This window comes from Staurois parvus, unplaced genomic scaffold, assembly GCF_062004578.1.
Source record: "Staurois parvus isolate SC_StPar_1 unplaced genomic scaffold, SC_StPar_1.0 ptg000973l, whole genome shotgun sequence".
Taxonomy (NCBI): domain Eukaryota; kingdom Metazoa; phylum Chordata; class Amphibia; order Anura; family Ranidae; genus Staurois; species Staurois parvus.
In genome coordinates this window covers 358,047-376,719 of record NW_028318769.1, presented here as the reverse complement: position 1 = coordinate 376,719, position 18,673 = coordinate 358,047, and the positions used below count along the sequence as shown (strand labels likewise).

The window sequence follows — 18,673 nt, the reverse complement described above, 5'->3', positions numbered from 1 at the left end:
TATTTTTGTATGATATAAAATTGAATCTTGGATGAGAAGCAAGGAGCAGCCGGGGTCCAGAGAAATATACTAAAGTATGGTTCATAGGCGTTTATTGAGAAGCAACAAAATGTACATGTTTTGCATCTGCAACTATAACCAGCATCCTGCTATCCTGTTTTCCGAGATCTCCCCTGAAACACGTTGGCCCTAATGTACATGTTGCTACTTCTCAATAAAAATATACTCGTATGAACCATACTACAGACACTTGGCGCACTTGGCTTCCAAGTCTACAAGCTTGCCAAGTGCTGAAACGACCACAAAATCACACAGAAAAGGTAGCTGCCCAACCCTTAACAGGGCTCATCGTCACTATCCATCATTGGGCACAATCCACTGGAAGGGATTTCTTCCTTTTTGCCCAAAACAAATACCCATGTCCAGTGACCAATCCAGTCAGCCAAGCATGGTCTCCTACACAAGCTAGAAAAAAATTTAATCTGGACTATATAAGTTCTGTTTTAGGCACTTTACCTCTTGCACATCTTGTAACCTACTTGGGCAAAGAGATGACCTTTGGTCACCACTTCTGGAAGACCTGATAGAAGAATTATTCCCTCTACATTGTCTGAGAACTGACTGGGAGCACCAACTGCTTTGAGAGATCCTGTGCATCACACTTTAACTTGTGTGTCAGGGATCTGTGCTAATCTGAAATCAAACAGATGATACCCTGCTACTTTCTTGACCTCAGTCACTATCTCCGTAGACCTATGTGTGCATAATGGGCAACAAAACAGAGCTTTGTAGTTTTTTTCTCCTAACAACATGGATTTGCTAATTGATATTGTTATGCACTCTTATGGCCTGGAAGACAAATGCATCAGGTCTGTCAAGTGCATGATATCTGAGACAGTAGCGACTGTCACACTTCAGGAGACCTCTGACTCCTCTGATATCTGAAACTCAAGCTAAAGCATCATGTCCAGACAAAGGAAGCAAAGCCAAATGTAGGGGCAGATACAAATATTTCATAAGTAACTCTGCAAATGTAATAGTTTAAGACTTAATATTCAACATTTTATGAAAGTCCAATTGCGATTGGTTCTCTGTAAGAGGCAACTTTCACCAGGGCCAAGAAATTACTTAGTCAAATGTTAAATTTATTCTCTATTAACTTGAACATTTCTCTCCATTTTATAAAATCTTAAATTTGCACAAACTTAAATCCACAATGCTCGAAAAATTCAATATTCATCTTTTTAAACGTAGCTTTATTTACCTGAAACTACTCCCATTTTGTGCTTATGGTTGGGCATGGTAAACCAAGTATTATGACAGGATCAAAGAAGCAACTCATCACTCAGTGCAATGACCTGGGCTCCTGTTAGAGAGAAAATGTCAAAATAAAGCTTCATATCTTGTTGAGTGCTGACTACTTTGGACAATTTACAAGTGTTCCAACAATCCTACAAAACAACCATGAGTGGATCTAAGCTAATATCTTTTCTGGGGGCAGGAACACAGTCCTTCATTAGATTCAGTAGGATGCTATGCTGAATTACTCTGAACATTGCCTGATGGGGACATACCTGTAAATGAATACAATTTTACACTTATTTGTCTTGTTTTTCTTAGGGACCCAGGGGACAGAGAGGACCAAGAGGAGCCACAGGAAAATCTGGACCAAAGGTTGTTTTTTACATTGTTGTAATATTATTAAGGCTATTTATTGTGTATTTTGTGTGGTTCATGTGCTATGATATTTCTGCACACATAAATTATATACTGTATAGATGTTCATATCAGGATTTAGTATTACTGTCATGCCTATAGCAGACCTCTTTCCCATAAGGCAAGGGGGCCTACTGGTATTCTGTTACCCTCAGGTCTTATCCACAGTTTTATATAGTGTTTGGCTACCACACCAGGGCAGGCACAAACTAAGCACAGCGAACAGGTACTCTCAGTTGGAAGATAGGTAGAGTGGTCCAAAGGCAGTTCAGGTTAAGGGCAGGGTCTAATCCATGCTCAAAAGGCCAGGCTGAGTTCTGAGTGTAGTCAAAATCCGATCTGAGGTTGTGAACAAGGAAATCCAAACTAGCTGGCAGAGCAGGGCTTGGGCAAAGATGAAGGTCAAGGTATGGGTACAAGGCAGGGAGCTTGAAGCATGTGTTGCAAACAATCAGAAGCATGACACTGAGGGCTTAGCTAGTTTAAAATAGGTTTGAACATCACCCAGAGGCTGCGTCTAGCAATCACCCTGCTGGTGGGCAGCCAGACAGGGATAATGCAGCTCAGCCATAACCAAGAGGCTGGAATGAGTCCAACAGTTGCCTTGAAACAGGAGCGCTACATGCTCCTGACAATTTCCCTTTTATTTATCTCCATAGCCCCTTGTAGTATGCCTGTTAAGATTTGTGACAATCCATGGACAATATAGTCCTACTTAGCAGAGGACAAAGCTCCTTGGTTAACTTGTTCTGATACGTAATGCTTGGATGAGTAGCAAAATGTCTTCAATATTATGGAACAAGTCCAGTTGAACGTGACTTACTTTTACTACTTACTTTTTACTATATTTGCTCTACTTCAAGTTGTAAAATCAGTCAGCCAGAGAATTCTGTAACAATTTCATTATGGAAACATTTCTATTGGCTGCACTTAGGCTTTCAAATCTCATGCACTGTTTGACTCACCATACAAACAGACAAGAATATTCTAAAGTTTAATTTTTCATAATGATGATTACAGACTAAGTTATTTGTTCAGTTGGTGGGTATTATTGTACATTTATGTATAGCATAAGGATTTTTTTTAATTTCATCTGGCCCATTACAATATAGAGAGAATGGCTTCTATGAAAATTTTGTTTGTGTGTTTGTATGCATGATGTCTTTTTACCATAAATATGAACAGTTTGTAAATGAAAGAAAGTTTATTATGAGAATTGTTTAGAATTTACTTCTCACAGCATCTGAACTATCCATCTTTCTAGAGCACATTTTAATTGTATTCATTTCTTGTCTGCTCTATTAGGGTACATCTGGTGGTGATGGTCCATCAGGGCCACCCGGAGAGAGAGTAAGTCCATTTTGAAGGTTCCCTCAGGCAAGACCCGTATCTTAATACTGTCCATTCTTTAACAAATTTGACATAACTACACACAGATTATTCTGTTTTCAGCTTTGCTTTTAACGTCCACCTTCCATATTTGTCTGTTGCATACTCTTCATAATCTTTCCTTCTATAACTTACCACCTTTTTTTAGGTCAACAATTATTCTTTTGTGATGTACATAACATTTAATTGATGATATTTTTACATTTCTGACTTATGATAATAAAATTTTCTTTTTAAATCTTGGTAGGGTCTTCCTGGACCACAAGGTTCTAATGGGTTCCCAGGACCAAAAGGACCTCCCGTGAGTTTATTGATATGGTCTTTGGTGTTTTTGTCTCTTTAGTGGTATAGTTACATATCAAGATTAGGCTGCACTCCAGAAACAAAACATTAGACATGATTACTTAGATTTACCTGGCACCAAACATGCTTAATTCCATTGATAGATGCCCCCGTGTAACACGGCACATATAAAAATGCCGCTCTATCCAGTGGTAGACACCAGCCACTACTGCCTGCTGTCTATGAGCAAAGTAACCAATACCCTCACCACCTCCTCTGCAGTTCTAGAGAAGGAGCAATAACATCCTTAGACAAAAACTAGGGGTAGGAGATGGTTACAGTGCATATAAATAAGCTATGCCCGCCAAGAACCTCTCTCTGCATAAATCTATCCCCTTTACTGATTTGTGGCATATCTCCCCAGCCCCCTCTGTGAAAAACCTCTCAGGGGCTAAGAAAAGGAACAATACTAGGACAAAGTAAAAAATAAAGAAGGGAACCCCCAGCAGGTGGAGAGAAAGGCAGCATTTATTTTAGCTACTGCCCAGACATGTGCGTCAAATGGCTTGGGTCATTTGTGGTGCTTGTCCAATGCTTTGATGGACATCTACGTAGAGTATGAGCAGACAGTGAGTTATAAAGATCTACTAAGTACATCTGCTTGGCTGCCCATTTCTGGATGAATTTGCTTTGTTCACTGCTGTAAATGCAAACTTTAAATGAGCCAGTAGTGAAAAAAGTATAGGAGGTGTTACTGTGGACATGTTTAAAGAGTCTACTCACAAAGATTACAAGTCAGCAGCTGGTGTGGCGTGATGCAGATGAATAACTGCAGTGCAGATATGCCGAGTGTGGTGCATGGCACTGTTCACCTTTTTTGTTTTTAAAAAACTTTATTATAACATCACAATGAATTGCTTCCCACTGTACTGCGTTGGAAAAAAGTACAGTCTGCTGTCCTTTTTTCAGCGCTCACCACCCACAAACCACAGCAATGTGGTGGTGTGAACCAGTCACATGGGAGACAAGGCATTTTGCATTGGCTTGCTGTGGGACTGCACTGGAAAAGCCATCCAAAGCAGTGCCATGTCACCTGGGGTGAAAAGGCCCTTTAAGATGGATGTTTTGAGCTTTTACCCTCTTCGTTGCTTCATTTCTTATTGATTTACTACTCAGAACAATTATGTTGCCAGAGAAGTTAGAATTCCCTACCTGTATATTTTTTCCAACTTAGTTTGTTCCAGTTTATTGACTCACTAAGCTGTAAAAAAAAAATAGGGATGACAAACCTGAAGACAAACCTGTACACTCATAAACAAGCCAGCAATGGAAGTTTGTTTTTCTTCCACTCCTGACCCTGTCCCTCTTAGATGAGCAACCAAAGTGCTATTGTACAGCTAAATTTAGTTTAATCATATGCATTCTTTACCATTATATCACCATAGTTCTTTGCTACTACTTATATTAGTGTTCTGTGTTGCTAACAAATTATAAACTGGGCATCAAGAAAAGGTACCCATCTATCTTTTGGTTGAGAATATCAGCAGAAACCCTCAGCTGAGAAAGAACAAGAAACTGGGCTGGTTATATATTTTTGGATGATCGGTGTTTCTGCCAACAATACACGCTGACACCAGGGACATAAAGATACATGTCACAGGTATCCACAGCATGCCTGTTAATAAAAAGAGATTTTAAAACAAAGTTTTTTTGGTGGTCAGATCCACATGTCTAATGCTCATCCAGTTGTTATGACCACTGTTGGTGGTTGTAACTGCACCGAAATGCAGGAAGTTGAACCAAAGGGTCATACTATCAGGAACATTACACAGCAGTGCAAGGGTTTCACGAAAAACAGAGATAGTAGTCATTCTGATGGCAGGGGACTGCATAACATATGCAATTGTATAGTTTACCAATAGTTATCTTTTGGAAGCAATTGATCTTTAAATAAACAATTCACTAGGCAACAATGCTACATAGACAATAATCCTTTCTTTGGCAGGGTCCTCCTGGTAAAGATGGAATCCCTGGACATCCTGGACAGAGAGGAGAAGTGGTGAGTTGAACAGAGTATAAGAGATAACTGCATTATCTTTGTTCAGCTAATGTAAATGTTAGCCTAATGTAACTCCTTGGAAAATATCACATAATGTATTTAATTTTACAGGGTTTCCAAGGTAAAATTGGAACCACTGGACCTCCAGGCGTTGTGGGACCTCAGGTAAGAACCTGCAGAGAAGTTTTTTTTATAGAAATCATTGTCTATAGCCATAACTCTCCATATATATATACGGTATTGTTACATTCTAATCTAGTTGCATGATCTGCCAGAATTATTATTTGATTGTTATAATATTAATATTGATATATAGGGCATATTTATTCTGAATTAGGGTTCTGCAGGAGAATCTGGTCCTATGGGAGAGAGAGGACATCCTGGCCCACCTGGACCTCCAGGAGAGCAAGGATTGGCAGGCCCGTCTGGAAAAGAAGGTACCAAGGTAAGCAATTTTTTGGTACTTTTTATTTTCTCTAAACAATGTATGGCCTACTAAATGCCACAGGGAACTGTGAATCAGTACAGTTCACAGTCTGGAGACCCTTTCTGTGAGATATTTAAGCTTCTTGTAGCATGTGAGCCCCACCGATAGCTGTATACCATGAAAATGTTTAGCTGCAAGAGCCCAGTCCCTAAAATTGAGGACATTCTGTAAACTAGAGAGACAGTTTAGTTTTGTCTTGCTGTCTGATTGATATTTAGATTTTTGGTAGCCCAGCACTGCAGTAGAAGCATAAAACCCATTTGGCCATCATTAGTATACTTTTAGTTGATGGCTTTCATTGGCCTAATTTCATCTTTGCTCATCATCCTTTTTTTATTCTGACACAATCTTTAGTCTAGATTTTCTGGTAATCTTCTCTCTTCCTATTCCCTCACTGATCATTCTCTTACTTTAAACAGGGAGACCCTGGAACTGTTGGTGTTCTTGGTAAAGATGGACCTGCTGGTTTAAGAGGTTTCCCCGGAGAAAGAGGCCTGCCTGGTACACCAGTGAGTAATGCAGCACTACAGATTCTCAAAAGATCTTCATATTATTAGTTGTTCATTATACAATCACTTTAGTTACACAGCATAACACAAAAAGCATACTGAAGACTTTTTAAAATGCCTTTTGAACAAGTAGCTGAATTTGTCTTTAATTCTATTTCCTGCAATCCCCTGGAAAGTAGGTCTCAGACTGGGAAAGGGATGGTTAGCAGTTGTAGACAGTAATGCTGTGCTAAAATTCATAGTGTTGTCAGTCTACCACTGGCAGTTTGCTGACAGGAGGAGCAGGCAAAGTGAAAAAGTGTGACCAGGGGCGGACTGACCATTTGGAAACTAGGGCACTGCCCGAGGGCCCGGGGTCAGTAGGGGGCCCCATGAGATGCCCCTGGTACCTTTTACATAGGCTTTTTTGAGTTTGGGCAAGGACACAGGGGCCCCATGATCCCCTATTGCCCGGGGGCCCCATGAGTTGTCAGTCCGCCCTTGAGTGTGACTCATCAGTGCACTGCTGCTTTTTTGCTGTCCAATCAGCAAGATTTGGGCGTGTCTTAGACTATGCTTCACTGCCTAGCTGCATGGGAGGTCCAAGACCTGCGTGCACGGGATTCTGGAACACAAGACTAACTGAACAGAATTATAAACCATTTGACAGGTAAGACAGTTAACATATATTTTTTAATATAATATAATTTTAATAATTTTTCAGTATAAATATACAATATTGGATTGCAAGCACACTCATTATCAAACACAAGTAACTAAAAGGAGAAGAGAGAGAAAAAGAAGATTGTGTGTTAAGCTGCTTGTCTGGGATTCAAGTGATTGTAAAACTTTTTTTTAAAATAAAAAACATGTTATAGTTACAGTCTCTGTGCAATGATTTTGTACAGAGCAGCTTTGATCTTCCTCTTCTAGGGTCCCTAGCCAGAGCTGTTGGCTGCAACTCTTCGGCAAGTGCCTCAATAGGAAGCCATTTCCTAAGGGAGCACGCTTGTTGGCTTGATCCCAAGCTGCTCTGCCTGAGTCTATAGACAGAGACAGTGTGGTTTGGACTTGCCCCTTCCCCCTCATCACAGGATTTGATTGATAGCAGCAGGAGCCAATGGCTTCCACTGCTATCAGCCTGCCCTGCATGGAGGAAGAGAGCGGAGAGAACCACTGTTCTCAGCCATAGCGTTGGATCGAGATCAGGTTCAGGTAAGTATAAGGGGGAGATCCTGTGGCACAGAAGGTTTTTACCTTATTGCTTAATGCAGAGAATGCATTAGGGTAAAAAACTTTAAGCCTTTAGGGTCCCTTTAGCTTCAATTTCATAATTCATATAGGATGGCCACCAGACACTTGGATCACTTGTGTAACCATTGCACACAGATACTATTAGTATTACCAAAAGACACATGCAGGTAGATTGCCTGTGCAGCTTTAAGACATTTAGCTGTTTGGGTATTTATTTTTTTAGATGACTTGGAGACATTTTCTTTAAATATTTGATCTGCATATGATCTGGAATGTGCAAATACATGTCATACTACTAACCATGTAGTTCAACCAGATCTGTAAGAAGAGTGTATACCACACAGTTACTATTAGACTCATATTATCATTTGTTTATAACTTCCAACCTCACAGCACAGTGACCATTAGATATTTATTATAGGCATTTATACAGCACTTTTATATACTGTATGGTCATGTCAGTCACCCACCCTATGACTATGCTGCTGTGAGGAGTGAAACACGTTGGTGCTCTGTTAGTCCAAAATTTTATGAGGGGTCTTCAAAAAGTTTCCATGCATCTATACATATATATATATATATCTATATATACAGTATATATATATATATAATAGAATTTAAAAAGTGCGTAAACGTTTTGAAGAACCCTTGAATTAGAAGATGACTTATATGGTGAGCATCACTCCCTTGCCTACTTTTGAGGATCTAACTGCGCTAAAGAAGCTTACAATCTAAGGTCCCTATCCCACATGCATGCATAAACACATAGTAGAGCCAGTTTAGACAGGAGCCAATTAACCTACCAGTGTGGAAGGAACCTGGAGGAAACCCATGAATGCACAAAAGACCCCAGCGCTGCAAGGCTGTAGTACTACCCTCTAAGCCATTTTTCAGACATCATGCATATGACTGACACTTATAACATCTAGTAGTCTAATCTATGTCTCTTTTCTATATCCCCCTTTATTCATGATTACTGCTATTCCTATTATATTATGTTATCTTTTTTTTTAATTTAGGGCGGTCCAGGTCTGAAGGGTAACGAAGGTCCAGCAGGTCCACCTGGCCCTGCAGTAAGTATTATTCTTTAGCATTTTATTTTCTGAATCCATATATACTGACTAATTGTTATTGGCTATGCTGCAAAATATAGTTTAGTGTATGCACAAATGACTTAACACAGAGTGGATTTTGTCTTGCAGGGATCTCCAGGAGAAAGAGGTGGACCAGGCCAAGGTGGACCAATTGGGCCTCCTGGACGACCAGGCCCTCAGGGACCAGCAGGTGCTTCCGGAGAAAAGGGTGTACCAGTATGTATAAATCTGGGTGTGAAAAAAAGCCTAAAAATATTTCCTGGATAAGATCCATATTATACCATGACCATCTCAAGCCCTATAACTGACCACATATGTTAAATATGCTCCTAGGTCAGATTTTGGCAAGATTGAACAGTAATATTTATGTCTCTAATCATCTTCAGAACTGAGTAGGCATCTGTCTGGGAGATTGATCCAAGTGGGGAGAGGGGAAATTTATTACCTGAATAGATCTTTTGAGTTTAGTTGAAGATAGTTGAATGCCAAAGGTCATTCTGGGATCAGGGTAAAAACATAAATATTTATGTGGGCACATCTACTATGTATTACATTGTGGACACAAAAGATTGATCTGCTGTCAGGTTATGCAGATACTTTCCAAAATCATCCAGTCTATGGCTGACTTGAAAAAGGTGATCACAGGAAGCAATTAAAAATAATGTACAAAGTTAGAATGTGTTTAGTGCGAACTGACAAATACAGATGAGAAACAGGATTCAATAGAACAATGAAGGAGAGAAAATTAAAGTGGAACTTTGATCAGATAATTAAGTACTGCTAAATCACTTCAGGCTGGCCCCTTTTGCAGGTATAGCTATGTACAACATTACAAGTAAGAGTCCATATTGTTTAAAATTGAATAATACTCTGTCTTGCTCTGCTTTGCACATGCTCAGTTGCTCTCTATTTTTAGGCACTGTGCCAAATCTGTAGAGGCTGATCTGTTGACAGCCTAAAGATTTACTGCTGCTCAGGGACTCTGGGCTTTAGCAAAATGGTTATCTCCTGCAAGAAGAAACAGGAACAATGCTGGAGGCAATTGACAGCACACACTAATTTGGGTGGCATAATTGGTTGGTAAGGTGTATACGTCTAGCAGCAACATTCATTATAGACTGAAGGGGGGGGGTAAAAGTAGGCCAGTGAGGAGGGGGTTGCAGTAATCAAGGTGGGATCCTCAAAGGTCCTTGTGTAGCACTTGTTATGGGATTGTCTCCCAGTTGTGATCTTTGGTTGCCACCCTGTCACATGCTCATCTCTATGTTACTGCTAATAAAACACTGGTAGCAACTCTTCCAAAAGTTTCTATTATCTGAGGCCTAAAACTTTTCAGAAAAGGTGCTTTCTTTTACTCACAGATCCCTGCATATCATTACACAGAGCCCTTGAGACCCTAAGTACTTCAAGGACATTATCCATTAATTTATTGATGTTCCCACTGACCAATCCAGTAGTCAGTTGCTGCTCACCTTCCATGTTGGCACTTAGGGGTGCAAATCTCAAAAATGATGCAGTGTTTTCACAAGAAATGATGATCCTTTAATAGCATAAATTACAACTAAAATTAGTACATTGTATAGGCTGCTTCTTTTCATTTTTGACCAAGTTGACTTAATACATATGTCATGCAAAATAAAAAATAACATATTCAGTACATCACTCTAATAATATACTGTACATTTACCCATGTTTTATCTCATTTAAAATACTAAAAATTACCTGTTGATTGGTCGAGTTTCTAACTTTCTGTGCACTTTACCTGTGCTGCACTGAAATCTCAGACAGTGTTGTCAGCCCTACCCAGTTCTCCTCTGTGGACTACAGAGAAACTCCTCCTATAATATGGTGATGAGGAGAGGGGAGCGTTTTGTAGTCCATAATGGGAGTGAGCTGCCTAGGATGACAATGCTGTTCCTCCATAGTTATATATCATGTGTAGCGTGAGATATATATATATATATATATATATATATATATGTCGTGTAGTATTGTAACCTGAGGCTAGGAGGTGTATTACAGACAGGATTATCAGATATCAAAATAATGAAGAAAAGGAACCCAATGCATCCACATCTAAGAACAATGCAATATATATATATATATATATATATATATATATATATATATATATGTGTGTGTTTTTTCTTGTGTGTAAATACACTGGATTGGGAAATGGGATTTTGAAAGATCAGCTTCACTATTTACAAAGTGTCAGTTTTCCTGTTATAATGCTTACCATTAACCCAAATATACACTTATTGCCCCTGAACCAACTGTGCAGGCAAAATGATACGGCCTCTCCTGACCCTTGGAGGGTGGAGTGACTAATAGAGACAGTTCTCCTACTCTGTTGGTCTCCTGTACTGATCTATAGCTAGCAGTTCATCTCTAGGTGTGCTGGCCCTAACTTTGCTAAGTCACCAATGAAAATGCACAGGACAGGGACAGCTACAAATGCTTTTATTATGAAGTTACTGGGAGCTCTACCACCCTTGATTTTAACCTTTGTGGCCTGTGCAGAAATGTGGCCCTGCTTACCATGGGGAATTCCTTGTCTAATCCAGGGGTCTCCAAACTTTCTAAACAAAGGGTTGATTTACTTTCCCTTGGACTTTAGGCAGGGAAAGGGGGGAGATACTGTCAGTGGGAGTGAAAGTGTCAATGGGTGGAAACAATGCCCCATCACTGGTTATTAGCCAGTGGCTAAATGGTTAGCACTTCCACCTGTACTAGGGTTGCTGGTTTGAATCCCAACCACGGCACTACCTGCCTGGAGTTTGAATGTTCTCCCTGTGCCTGTGTGGGTTTCCTCTGGGTACTCCGGTTTCCTCACACACTCCAAAGACATGCTGGTAGGTGAATTGGCTCCTGTCTAAATTGTCCCTAGTATGTGTATGTATGAATGTGAGTTAGGGACTATAGATTGTACGCTCCTTGAGGGTTAGGGACTGATGTGAATGTGCAATATATATACATGTAAAGTGTTGCGTAAACTGACAGTACTATACAAGTAATAAAATAATTAGTGGGAGTAATATTACCCCATTGTTGGTGTCAGTGGGAATCATAATGCCTCATTGCTGGTGTCTGTGGGAGTAATAATGCCCCATTGTTGGTGTCAGTGTGAGCCATAATGCCCCATTGCTGGTTTCTGTGGGAGTAATAGTGGCTCTTTGTTGGTGTCAGTGGAAGTAATAAGGCCCCATTGTTGGTGTCAGTGGAAGTAATAAGGCCCCATTGTTGGTGTCAGTAGCAGTAATAATGCCTTGTATCAATGGGAGGAAGAGGTCCCCAAGGGCCAGATATAGGCAGGCAAAGGGCTGCATCCTTATCCCGGGCCACAGTTTGGAAATCAATGGTCTAATCCATCTGAACACAAGGCTTAATCTACAACAGACTATCTCTATATCAGGCAATTTTTAAGTTGTAGAAAGTATCTTATGTTCACACTGAAACAAAGTATTTCCAAGAATGTAATCTAAAATGTAATTCTTGCAACACAGTGGAGTTGATTTGCTAAATGTGAATAGACTGTTCATTTTGTGAGGGAAATTTCATTTAGCCTTGTTAAAGTGGTAAAAATTCACTTTGCAAAAAATACCGAATCAAGTGCAAGGGAAAAAAGTATTTTTGCGTCCACATGATAGGATGGTGGAAGTCAGCAGAGCCTCACCTTATTCACTAAATTAAGAGAATATTAATTGAACAGCCTATTTGCATTTAATAAATCAACCCCAATGCCTTATATTTTGATGTAGCTGCATAGAGATTTGCTTCAACTCTTGTCAAAATTTCACAAGCTGAGTATCTTAGCACCCAAAAGTTTTGCATTTGTTCCCTGATTTATAATTTCTGCAGTTCTGTTAGTAATTATACCTTAATCTGATTAGACAATAGAATGGGAAAACATATCAGAGTTTGTGTTAGGGTATGTATACTATGTTTTGACATGTGTCATGAATGTTCAAACCCCTGATTACACATCCTTGCATTGATTTTAGACACTGCACTGTTTATACTGTATATACCTTGCATACAATAATATTTCTTTGGTCTTCCAGGGAGAGAAAGGACCAATTGGGCCTGCTGGGAGAGATGGTTTGCAAGGGCCCGTAGGTCTTCCTGGACCGGCTGGGCCTCCTGGAGTCTCTGGAGAAGATGGTGACAAGGTACAGCTCATTTTTGAGTATTCTGTGTTTGGTCCAGATAACAACATGTACACTTTAATTTCAAGTAACAATTTTTGGTTGATCCAGTATTCACAGTGTACATCTTTCTTCAGTTATTGGTTGTGTTTTTCTCCTGTTGCTGATAAGTAGTTTTGCTTCCTCGCGTGTCTTAGAATTTTTATAGCTTCCCTAGATTGCTCTCATCCTCCAAGACCCTGACAAGGGATGGTTAATGGTTAACTTTTTGACAATAAAATGCATAATCAAAGCCTGATGATATATTTAATAATATACACAGCTTAGCTGAATTTTGTGGTTCTTTGAAATACTTAGACTAATGATCCCCATACACTAGGCGCAAAATATGTCATTTGGCTCATTCGTTCATTTTTCGTCCAGTTAATGGGCACAAATAGAAAATAGTTTTTGACTCTTCAGAGGCAAGAATTTGAAGGAACAGATTGGAAAACTTTTGCTGAACGAACGATAAATTGAAAGATCAATGTGTTTCTCTCCTGTTAAAAGTCAAACTTTTCATACTGCGCATATGTGACAAAACTAATGAAAAACGAGTTAATTTATGTCCATTGAACAATTTATCATTGGAAATTCGGTCATTACATGATGGCATTATTGTTTGCTCTTATGGCAGAGCGTTTGTTATTTGAAAACAAGTTTGAACATTTTTTCGGCTAGTGTATGGTTAACAAAAGAAATTAGACCAGTGTCCTAAATCTGTATTTTGTAGCTCCTTTCATTGAATGTGAAAAAAATAGGTATAAGAAGCAATGCATAGTTCCATAGTTAGTCTGGCTGAAAAAGGCAAAAGTCCATTTATTTAATGTAATACAATACGCTCATCTTTTAACAGTTTTCTATGAAAAGTCGTTGATCTTGTCTAAATATAGATAATTCCTCAAACTGCTCTCTTTCTATGTAGCAGGAAGTGTTCCAGCTTAAACATTACTTGTGTAATATCGGTCTCTGTTTGTTTACCATAATATCACATACATATAGTATTCCTGTATTATATGTTTAGTGTGAAACTTTGTGTTTTCAAGGGTGAAGTTGGAGAACATGGTCAGAAAGGAGCCAAGGGTAACAAGGGAGAACATGTGAGTATGCGCGTTTGTATTTCATGAATTTTAAATATGAAAAGTTCTTCTGGTCCTAATTTATTCTATATTCTTTTCTTTAATGCCCACAATACTACATAGGTGATTTTTGATGCATAAAAGTAGCTATTTGTGAGATTTATGCATTTATTGGTACATTATATTTTGATGCTAGGAGTCCAGTGTTATCATTTGTACCACTGCGTCACTACTTCTCGATGCTAAGAATTGAAAATATTAATATTGCCTCAAGTGTCTCAAAACTGGAAATGTTCTTGTCCTAGACCAAAGCACCTTGATGCTTAATACTTCACAACCTCAACCCTTAGCTTAATCCCTCTCCTCCTAACAGGCAATCTATCCTTTAGCACTTAAACCCAACCTCCAAACCTAAACCCAACAGTAAGCCTTGAATGCATCATACTCACTTATGTCCAGAGCCAGGGGCCTTTGTGCTGAAAGGTAAAGAAAGCTGTTCTGAAACACAACATTGCCAAAATCCCAGTTACAGATGTATCTGATGTGTGTCTTCATGGCATACAGTCATCAGCACTTATTTCCTTTCTCAGAATTCTTTCCTTTCTCAGAACACTTGCCGATGAGTCTATTATTCCCAAAGAATGTAGCTTAAAATACCTAAACAACGATTACATCAATCATTGGCGGACTAAGAAGTCATATAGCTGGAAAACAGGTTGTCCCTTGGTCTAAGCTCTGTTAGGATGGAAACTTTAGAAAAATGCATCTTAATTGATAAATGTTCAATAATTTCATATAACAGCCACAGGAAAAAATGCAGCTATGGAAATAGCTACTGGTTTCAATTAACATACACTGAATGTATATTTTTTTAACCTAGACAAAACTTTTTTTAAAGAGTTGTTTTGGATAGAATGGAAAAAGTTAATTCCTCTGTCAGTGAAAATCTGGTCCATTACTTATTTCATTTCAACTACTTATCCATAAATGCTATTAAAAATAGTTAAAGATAGTTCTCTACTGTATGAGGCCAGGCCTGTATTCAAGCCTTAAGAGATAAGCCATTCCTCCCACCATACATAGCAAAGGCCTATATCTTGGTCTTATAGAAACAACCCACCCCTCTGTACATACATGCTCAGGACCTGCATCCAAGACTTACAGACACAATCCATGTCTCTCTCCAGTAGCAAAGGCTGGAATGTTGTTTATGCAAAAAAATCAATCCATCCCTTCATATATGGCTAGGGTTTGCATCCAGGTCTCATTGAAAGAACCCATGTCTCCCTCCAAACATAGCCAGGGCCTGCATCCCAAAAACAACTCACACAACCCTCTCTTCATACATAGTAACCGTACAGGGAATCAATTCTTCTCTCATTTCATACATGACCAAGGACTGCATCCCAGCCTTTTGGACATAACCCATCCATCCCCATCCTCCATACGTGGCCAGGGCCTGCACCTAGCCTAACAGAATCAACTCATGTCTTCCTCAATAGCCCAGCCTTACAAAAACAACCCATGTCTTACTCCATATATGGCCAGGTGTTGCATCCTGGCCTACAAATACATCCCATCTGTTCCTTCATAAATGACTGAGGCCTGCATTCTAACCTTATGAAGACAATCTAAACAACCCTACCTCCATGCATAGCAAAGGCTCTCATCCCAACCTGATGGAAACAACCCATCCTCCCATCCATAAATGGCAAGGCTTGCATCCCATCATAGTAACCATACAGGAAAATAATCCTTATCTCAATTCATACATGACCAGGGCCTGCATCCCAGCTTTTTAGACACAACCCATCCATTTCTCCCTCCATAAAAGGTCAGAGACTGGTTTATGGAGACAATTCCTCCCATACTTGACTAGGGCTAGCATCTCAGCCTTATTGAAACAACCCACCCATCCCTCCGTAAGCCATTGCTTTTCAAAGGTGCTATGCCGCAGAAATGTTTAACTCCTCAGTAGGAAGAATGAACACATCTGCAATGTTAGGGTTTACCAACCTAGTAAGCATGGGATGCTAAACTATCAACTTTGACCACCATTTGCTAGTTGACTTTTATCTTTAGTCCCCCCTTCTTTCCCCCTTTTTCCAACCTTTTTCCCAACTTCCTCTCTGATTTCTCTTTTCTTAAACTCACCCTCCTTATAAGTCAACTGCAAATTGCAGTTTATTTATTCAAAATTATATAACACCAACCTATTCAAATTTTCCAATATTTCTCTGTGCTACTTATATGCGTCAAAGGATTTATAAAGAAATACTTTTACTGTGCTGTCATCAGACTAAAGCTTTACATGTGATTCTAGCTGCTGTGTTGTTGTGTTTGGTGTATTATAAATAAAGAATTTCAAACAATACTTCCTCTCACTTCCTGTCCTAGTGAGGTGTTCCGCAGATAGGAAATGAAGGAAATGTCTGGGTACACAGACAACAATACCAACCTGGTGGTCAAAATATCCCTTCAGCACTTTCTAAAATGGAAAAAAACAGTTTGGATGAAGATATAACTTAATTTTCAGTGGAACAAACACAAACTGACATTCTCGGCCCTGAGTGTCAGGGTAGCTAACTACGGCTTGATGTTTTCAAGTCATGCATTGGATATGAACATTATTTGCTGTGTTCAGAAAGGGACTGGATGTTGTAGGAATAACCTTTAGCAATAACAAGCACTTCTGAATGCTGGAAACTTTGATTCTTAAACAAAACAATTTTCAGACTTGTTGAGCAATCTTTGCGTAAGTGGTTGCTGGTTGTTAACTTCTCAGTGGAGAAAAGGGAATTAAGTTGTCCACAGAGTTTTGCCGTATTCACTTATTGGCTGAGTAATAGAGAAGATCACAGCAGGTCGCAGGATGTTGTGATGTAGTGATGTCTGTTGAAGTTACTGAGGCTTTTCCTGTCTGTTGCTAGTGTCATAGCCTCTATTTATGGTGTAAATTTTTTTTAAGAGGTAGGGAGTTGGGAATGGTTACTGCTGCTGTATCCCACTATGGAGATTCCCTTCACTTCCTGTCATCCTGGAAACACAATCGGAAGTGAGGAGAAATCTCTCCAAAGAGGGATGAAACCCCATCGAACAGTTCTTTAATTAGGTGTCTTCATTGGTTGATAATGATGACCTCACCCTCACCTCCAGTGGCATCTTAACATTTTGGATTTCTCATCACTTCCAGTCCCAGTGACAATGGCCAAGAGAACAATTGGAGAGGGTGAAATAAAAACTTGACAAAGGTTCTATACATTGAATCTATAAAAGGGTTAAATTATGGAAGAAATACAGATGGCCCTGGGCCCTGAATGGAGGCCTCTGAAAGGTTAATAATGATAGAATGGTAATCCTAGTTTCTTTTTTTTGCTTGTATGAAATATATTTTTTAAAATGATATTTCATTGGATATTTCTGCTTTTATTTAGGGTCCTCCAGGTCCTCCTGGTCCTATTGGCCCTGTGGGACAGCCAGGTACTCCGGTAAGTAAGATTAAGCTCGTTACATTATGATATGTATTAATTGACATACACTATACATTTTCTGAATTTGTGTGCACCAGTTCAAATTTATAGACTGCTGGCAATACAGTCACAATAAATAGTAAACTAAAGTATATCAGGGCAAAACAAGAATTATGTTTGGTCCTATTACCTGTCTAAATGCACTAAATACATTCAGAGGGTACCATATTGGGCATACAATTAGGAACAATTGTGATCTGTGAACTTCTAGCCCTAGACGCTTACCTGTGTCTTCTTACCTCTTTTTTCCTTGTAGGGTTCATGCACATTGCGCATAAAAAATGCTGCTTATACAGGCTTTTTTGTGCTCTTTCTTCAGCCTGTAGAAACAACTCTATGTTAGCCTATGTTGCCATGCACATTAGGTAGATTACAGGCATATTTTCAGAGGAGCATTCAGGGGCAAAAAAAACCCTTCAGAACTGCATTTCTGAGAGGAGCTTTCAGGCAGAAAAAACGCTTAAAGCTCATAAATGTGCCTTAACGAGCATAAACAGTGTTTAGGAGCATTACATGTTTTCAAGAAAAAACATGGGAAAAAAACAGGGAAAAAACCACTTACTGTATAAAAGCAAATGCTTAATGCATAAACTCTTGTGCAGTATGAGCCACGATGAGCATTTTTTCTGCCACTTTTTTTTCTGCCAGAGGTTCTGCCATTTTTTCTGCTCCTAGTGTGCATAGACCCTTAAAGACAAATGTTTTAGCTGTGCCTTTCCTTCAAATTAAAAGATAAATATTTCTGCCTGCTAGTTTTTCCTTAACCTAAGGCTTAGGCGATCTTGACTTTGCTCTTCTAGTGTTGGTCAGGAAAAAATAGGGTCCTATTCTCAGATAGTTAAATCCCATATCAGGACTTCAATAGACACAGAACCATGGGCATACATATGATTAGGGTCCCACTAGAATGCTGATGTTCTTAGTTGTGTATTCCAGTTCATCCCACCTTCAGTAGATATGTGTTCTCAGGTGTGACCTCATGTCTTGCTGTACAGTGTAGATGTTCCTAGCTGTGAATTCTTTTTAAAAGAATAGAAATGTTGGTATTTTCTTCCCATGATGGAATTAGTAGTGGACAACATGCATGACTCTGGTACAGATGTGATCA

General features: G+C 39.3%; 1 protein-coding gene across 9 annotated transcripts in view; it reads left to right on the top strand.

Moving 5' to 3' along the window:
• LOC149441566 (uncharacterized) overlaps positions 1 to 18,673 on the top strand; it is a 179,739-nt gene that overhangs the window by 134,033 nt on the left and 27,033 nt on the right. For all 9 annotated transcript variants that reach the window (XM_089657170.1, XM_089657162.1, XM_089657161.1 and 6 more), the window contains 12 exons: positions 1,621 to 1,674; positions 3,022 to 3,066; positions 3,353 to 3,406; positions 5,393 to 5,446; positions 5,558 to 5,611; positions 5,784 to 5,891; positions 6,353 to 6,442; positions 8,695 to 8,748; positions 8,878 to 8,985; positions 12,834 to 12,941; positions 14,003 to 14,056; positions 17,470 to 17,523. In XM_089657170.1, coding sequence (XP_089513296.1) covers positions 1,621 to 1,674; positions 3,022 to 3,066; positions 3,353 to 3,406; positions 5,393 to 5,446; positions 5,558 to 5,611; positions 5,784 to 5,891; positions 6,353 to 6,442; positions 8,695 to 8,748; positions 8,878 to 8,985; positions 12,834 to 12,941; positions 14,003 to 14,056; positions 17,470 to 17,523 — 837 coding nt within the window. The remainder of the gene's footprint in view (positions 1 to 1,620; positions 1,675 to 3,021; positions 3,067 to 3,352; positions 3,407 to 5,392; positions 5,447 to 5,557; positions 5,612 to 5,783; positions 5,892 to 6,352; positions 6,443 to 8,694; positions 8,749 to 8,877; positions 8,986 to 12,833; positions 12,942 to 14,002; positions 14,057 to 17,469; positions 17,524 to 18,673) is intronic.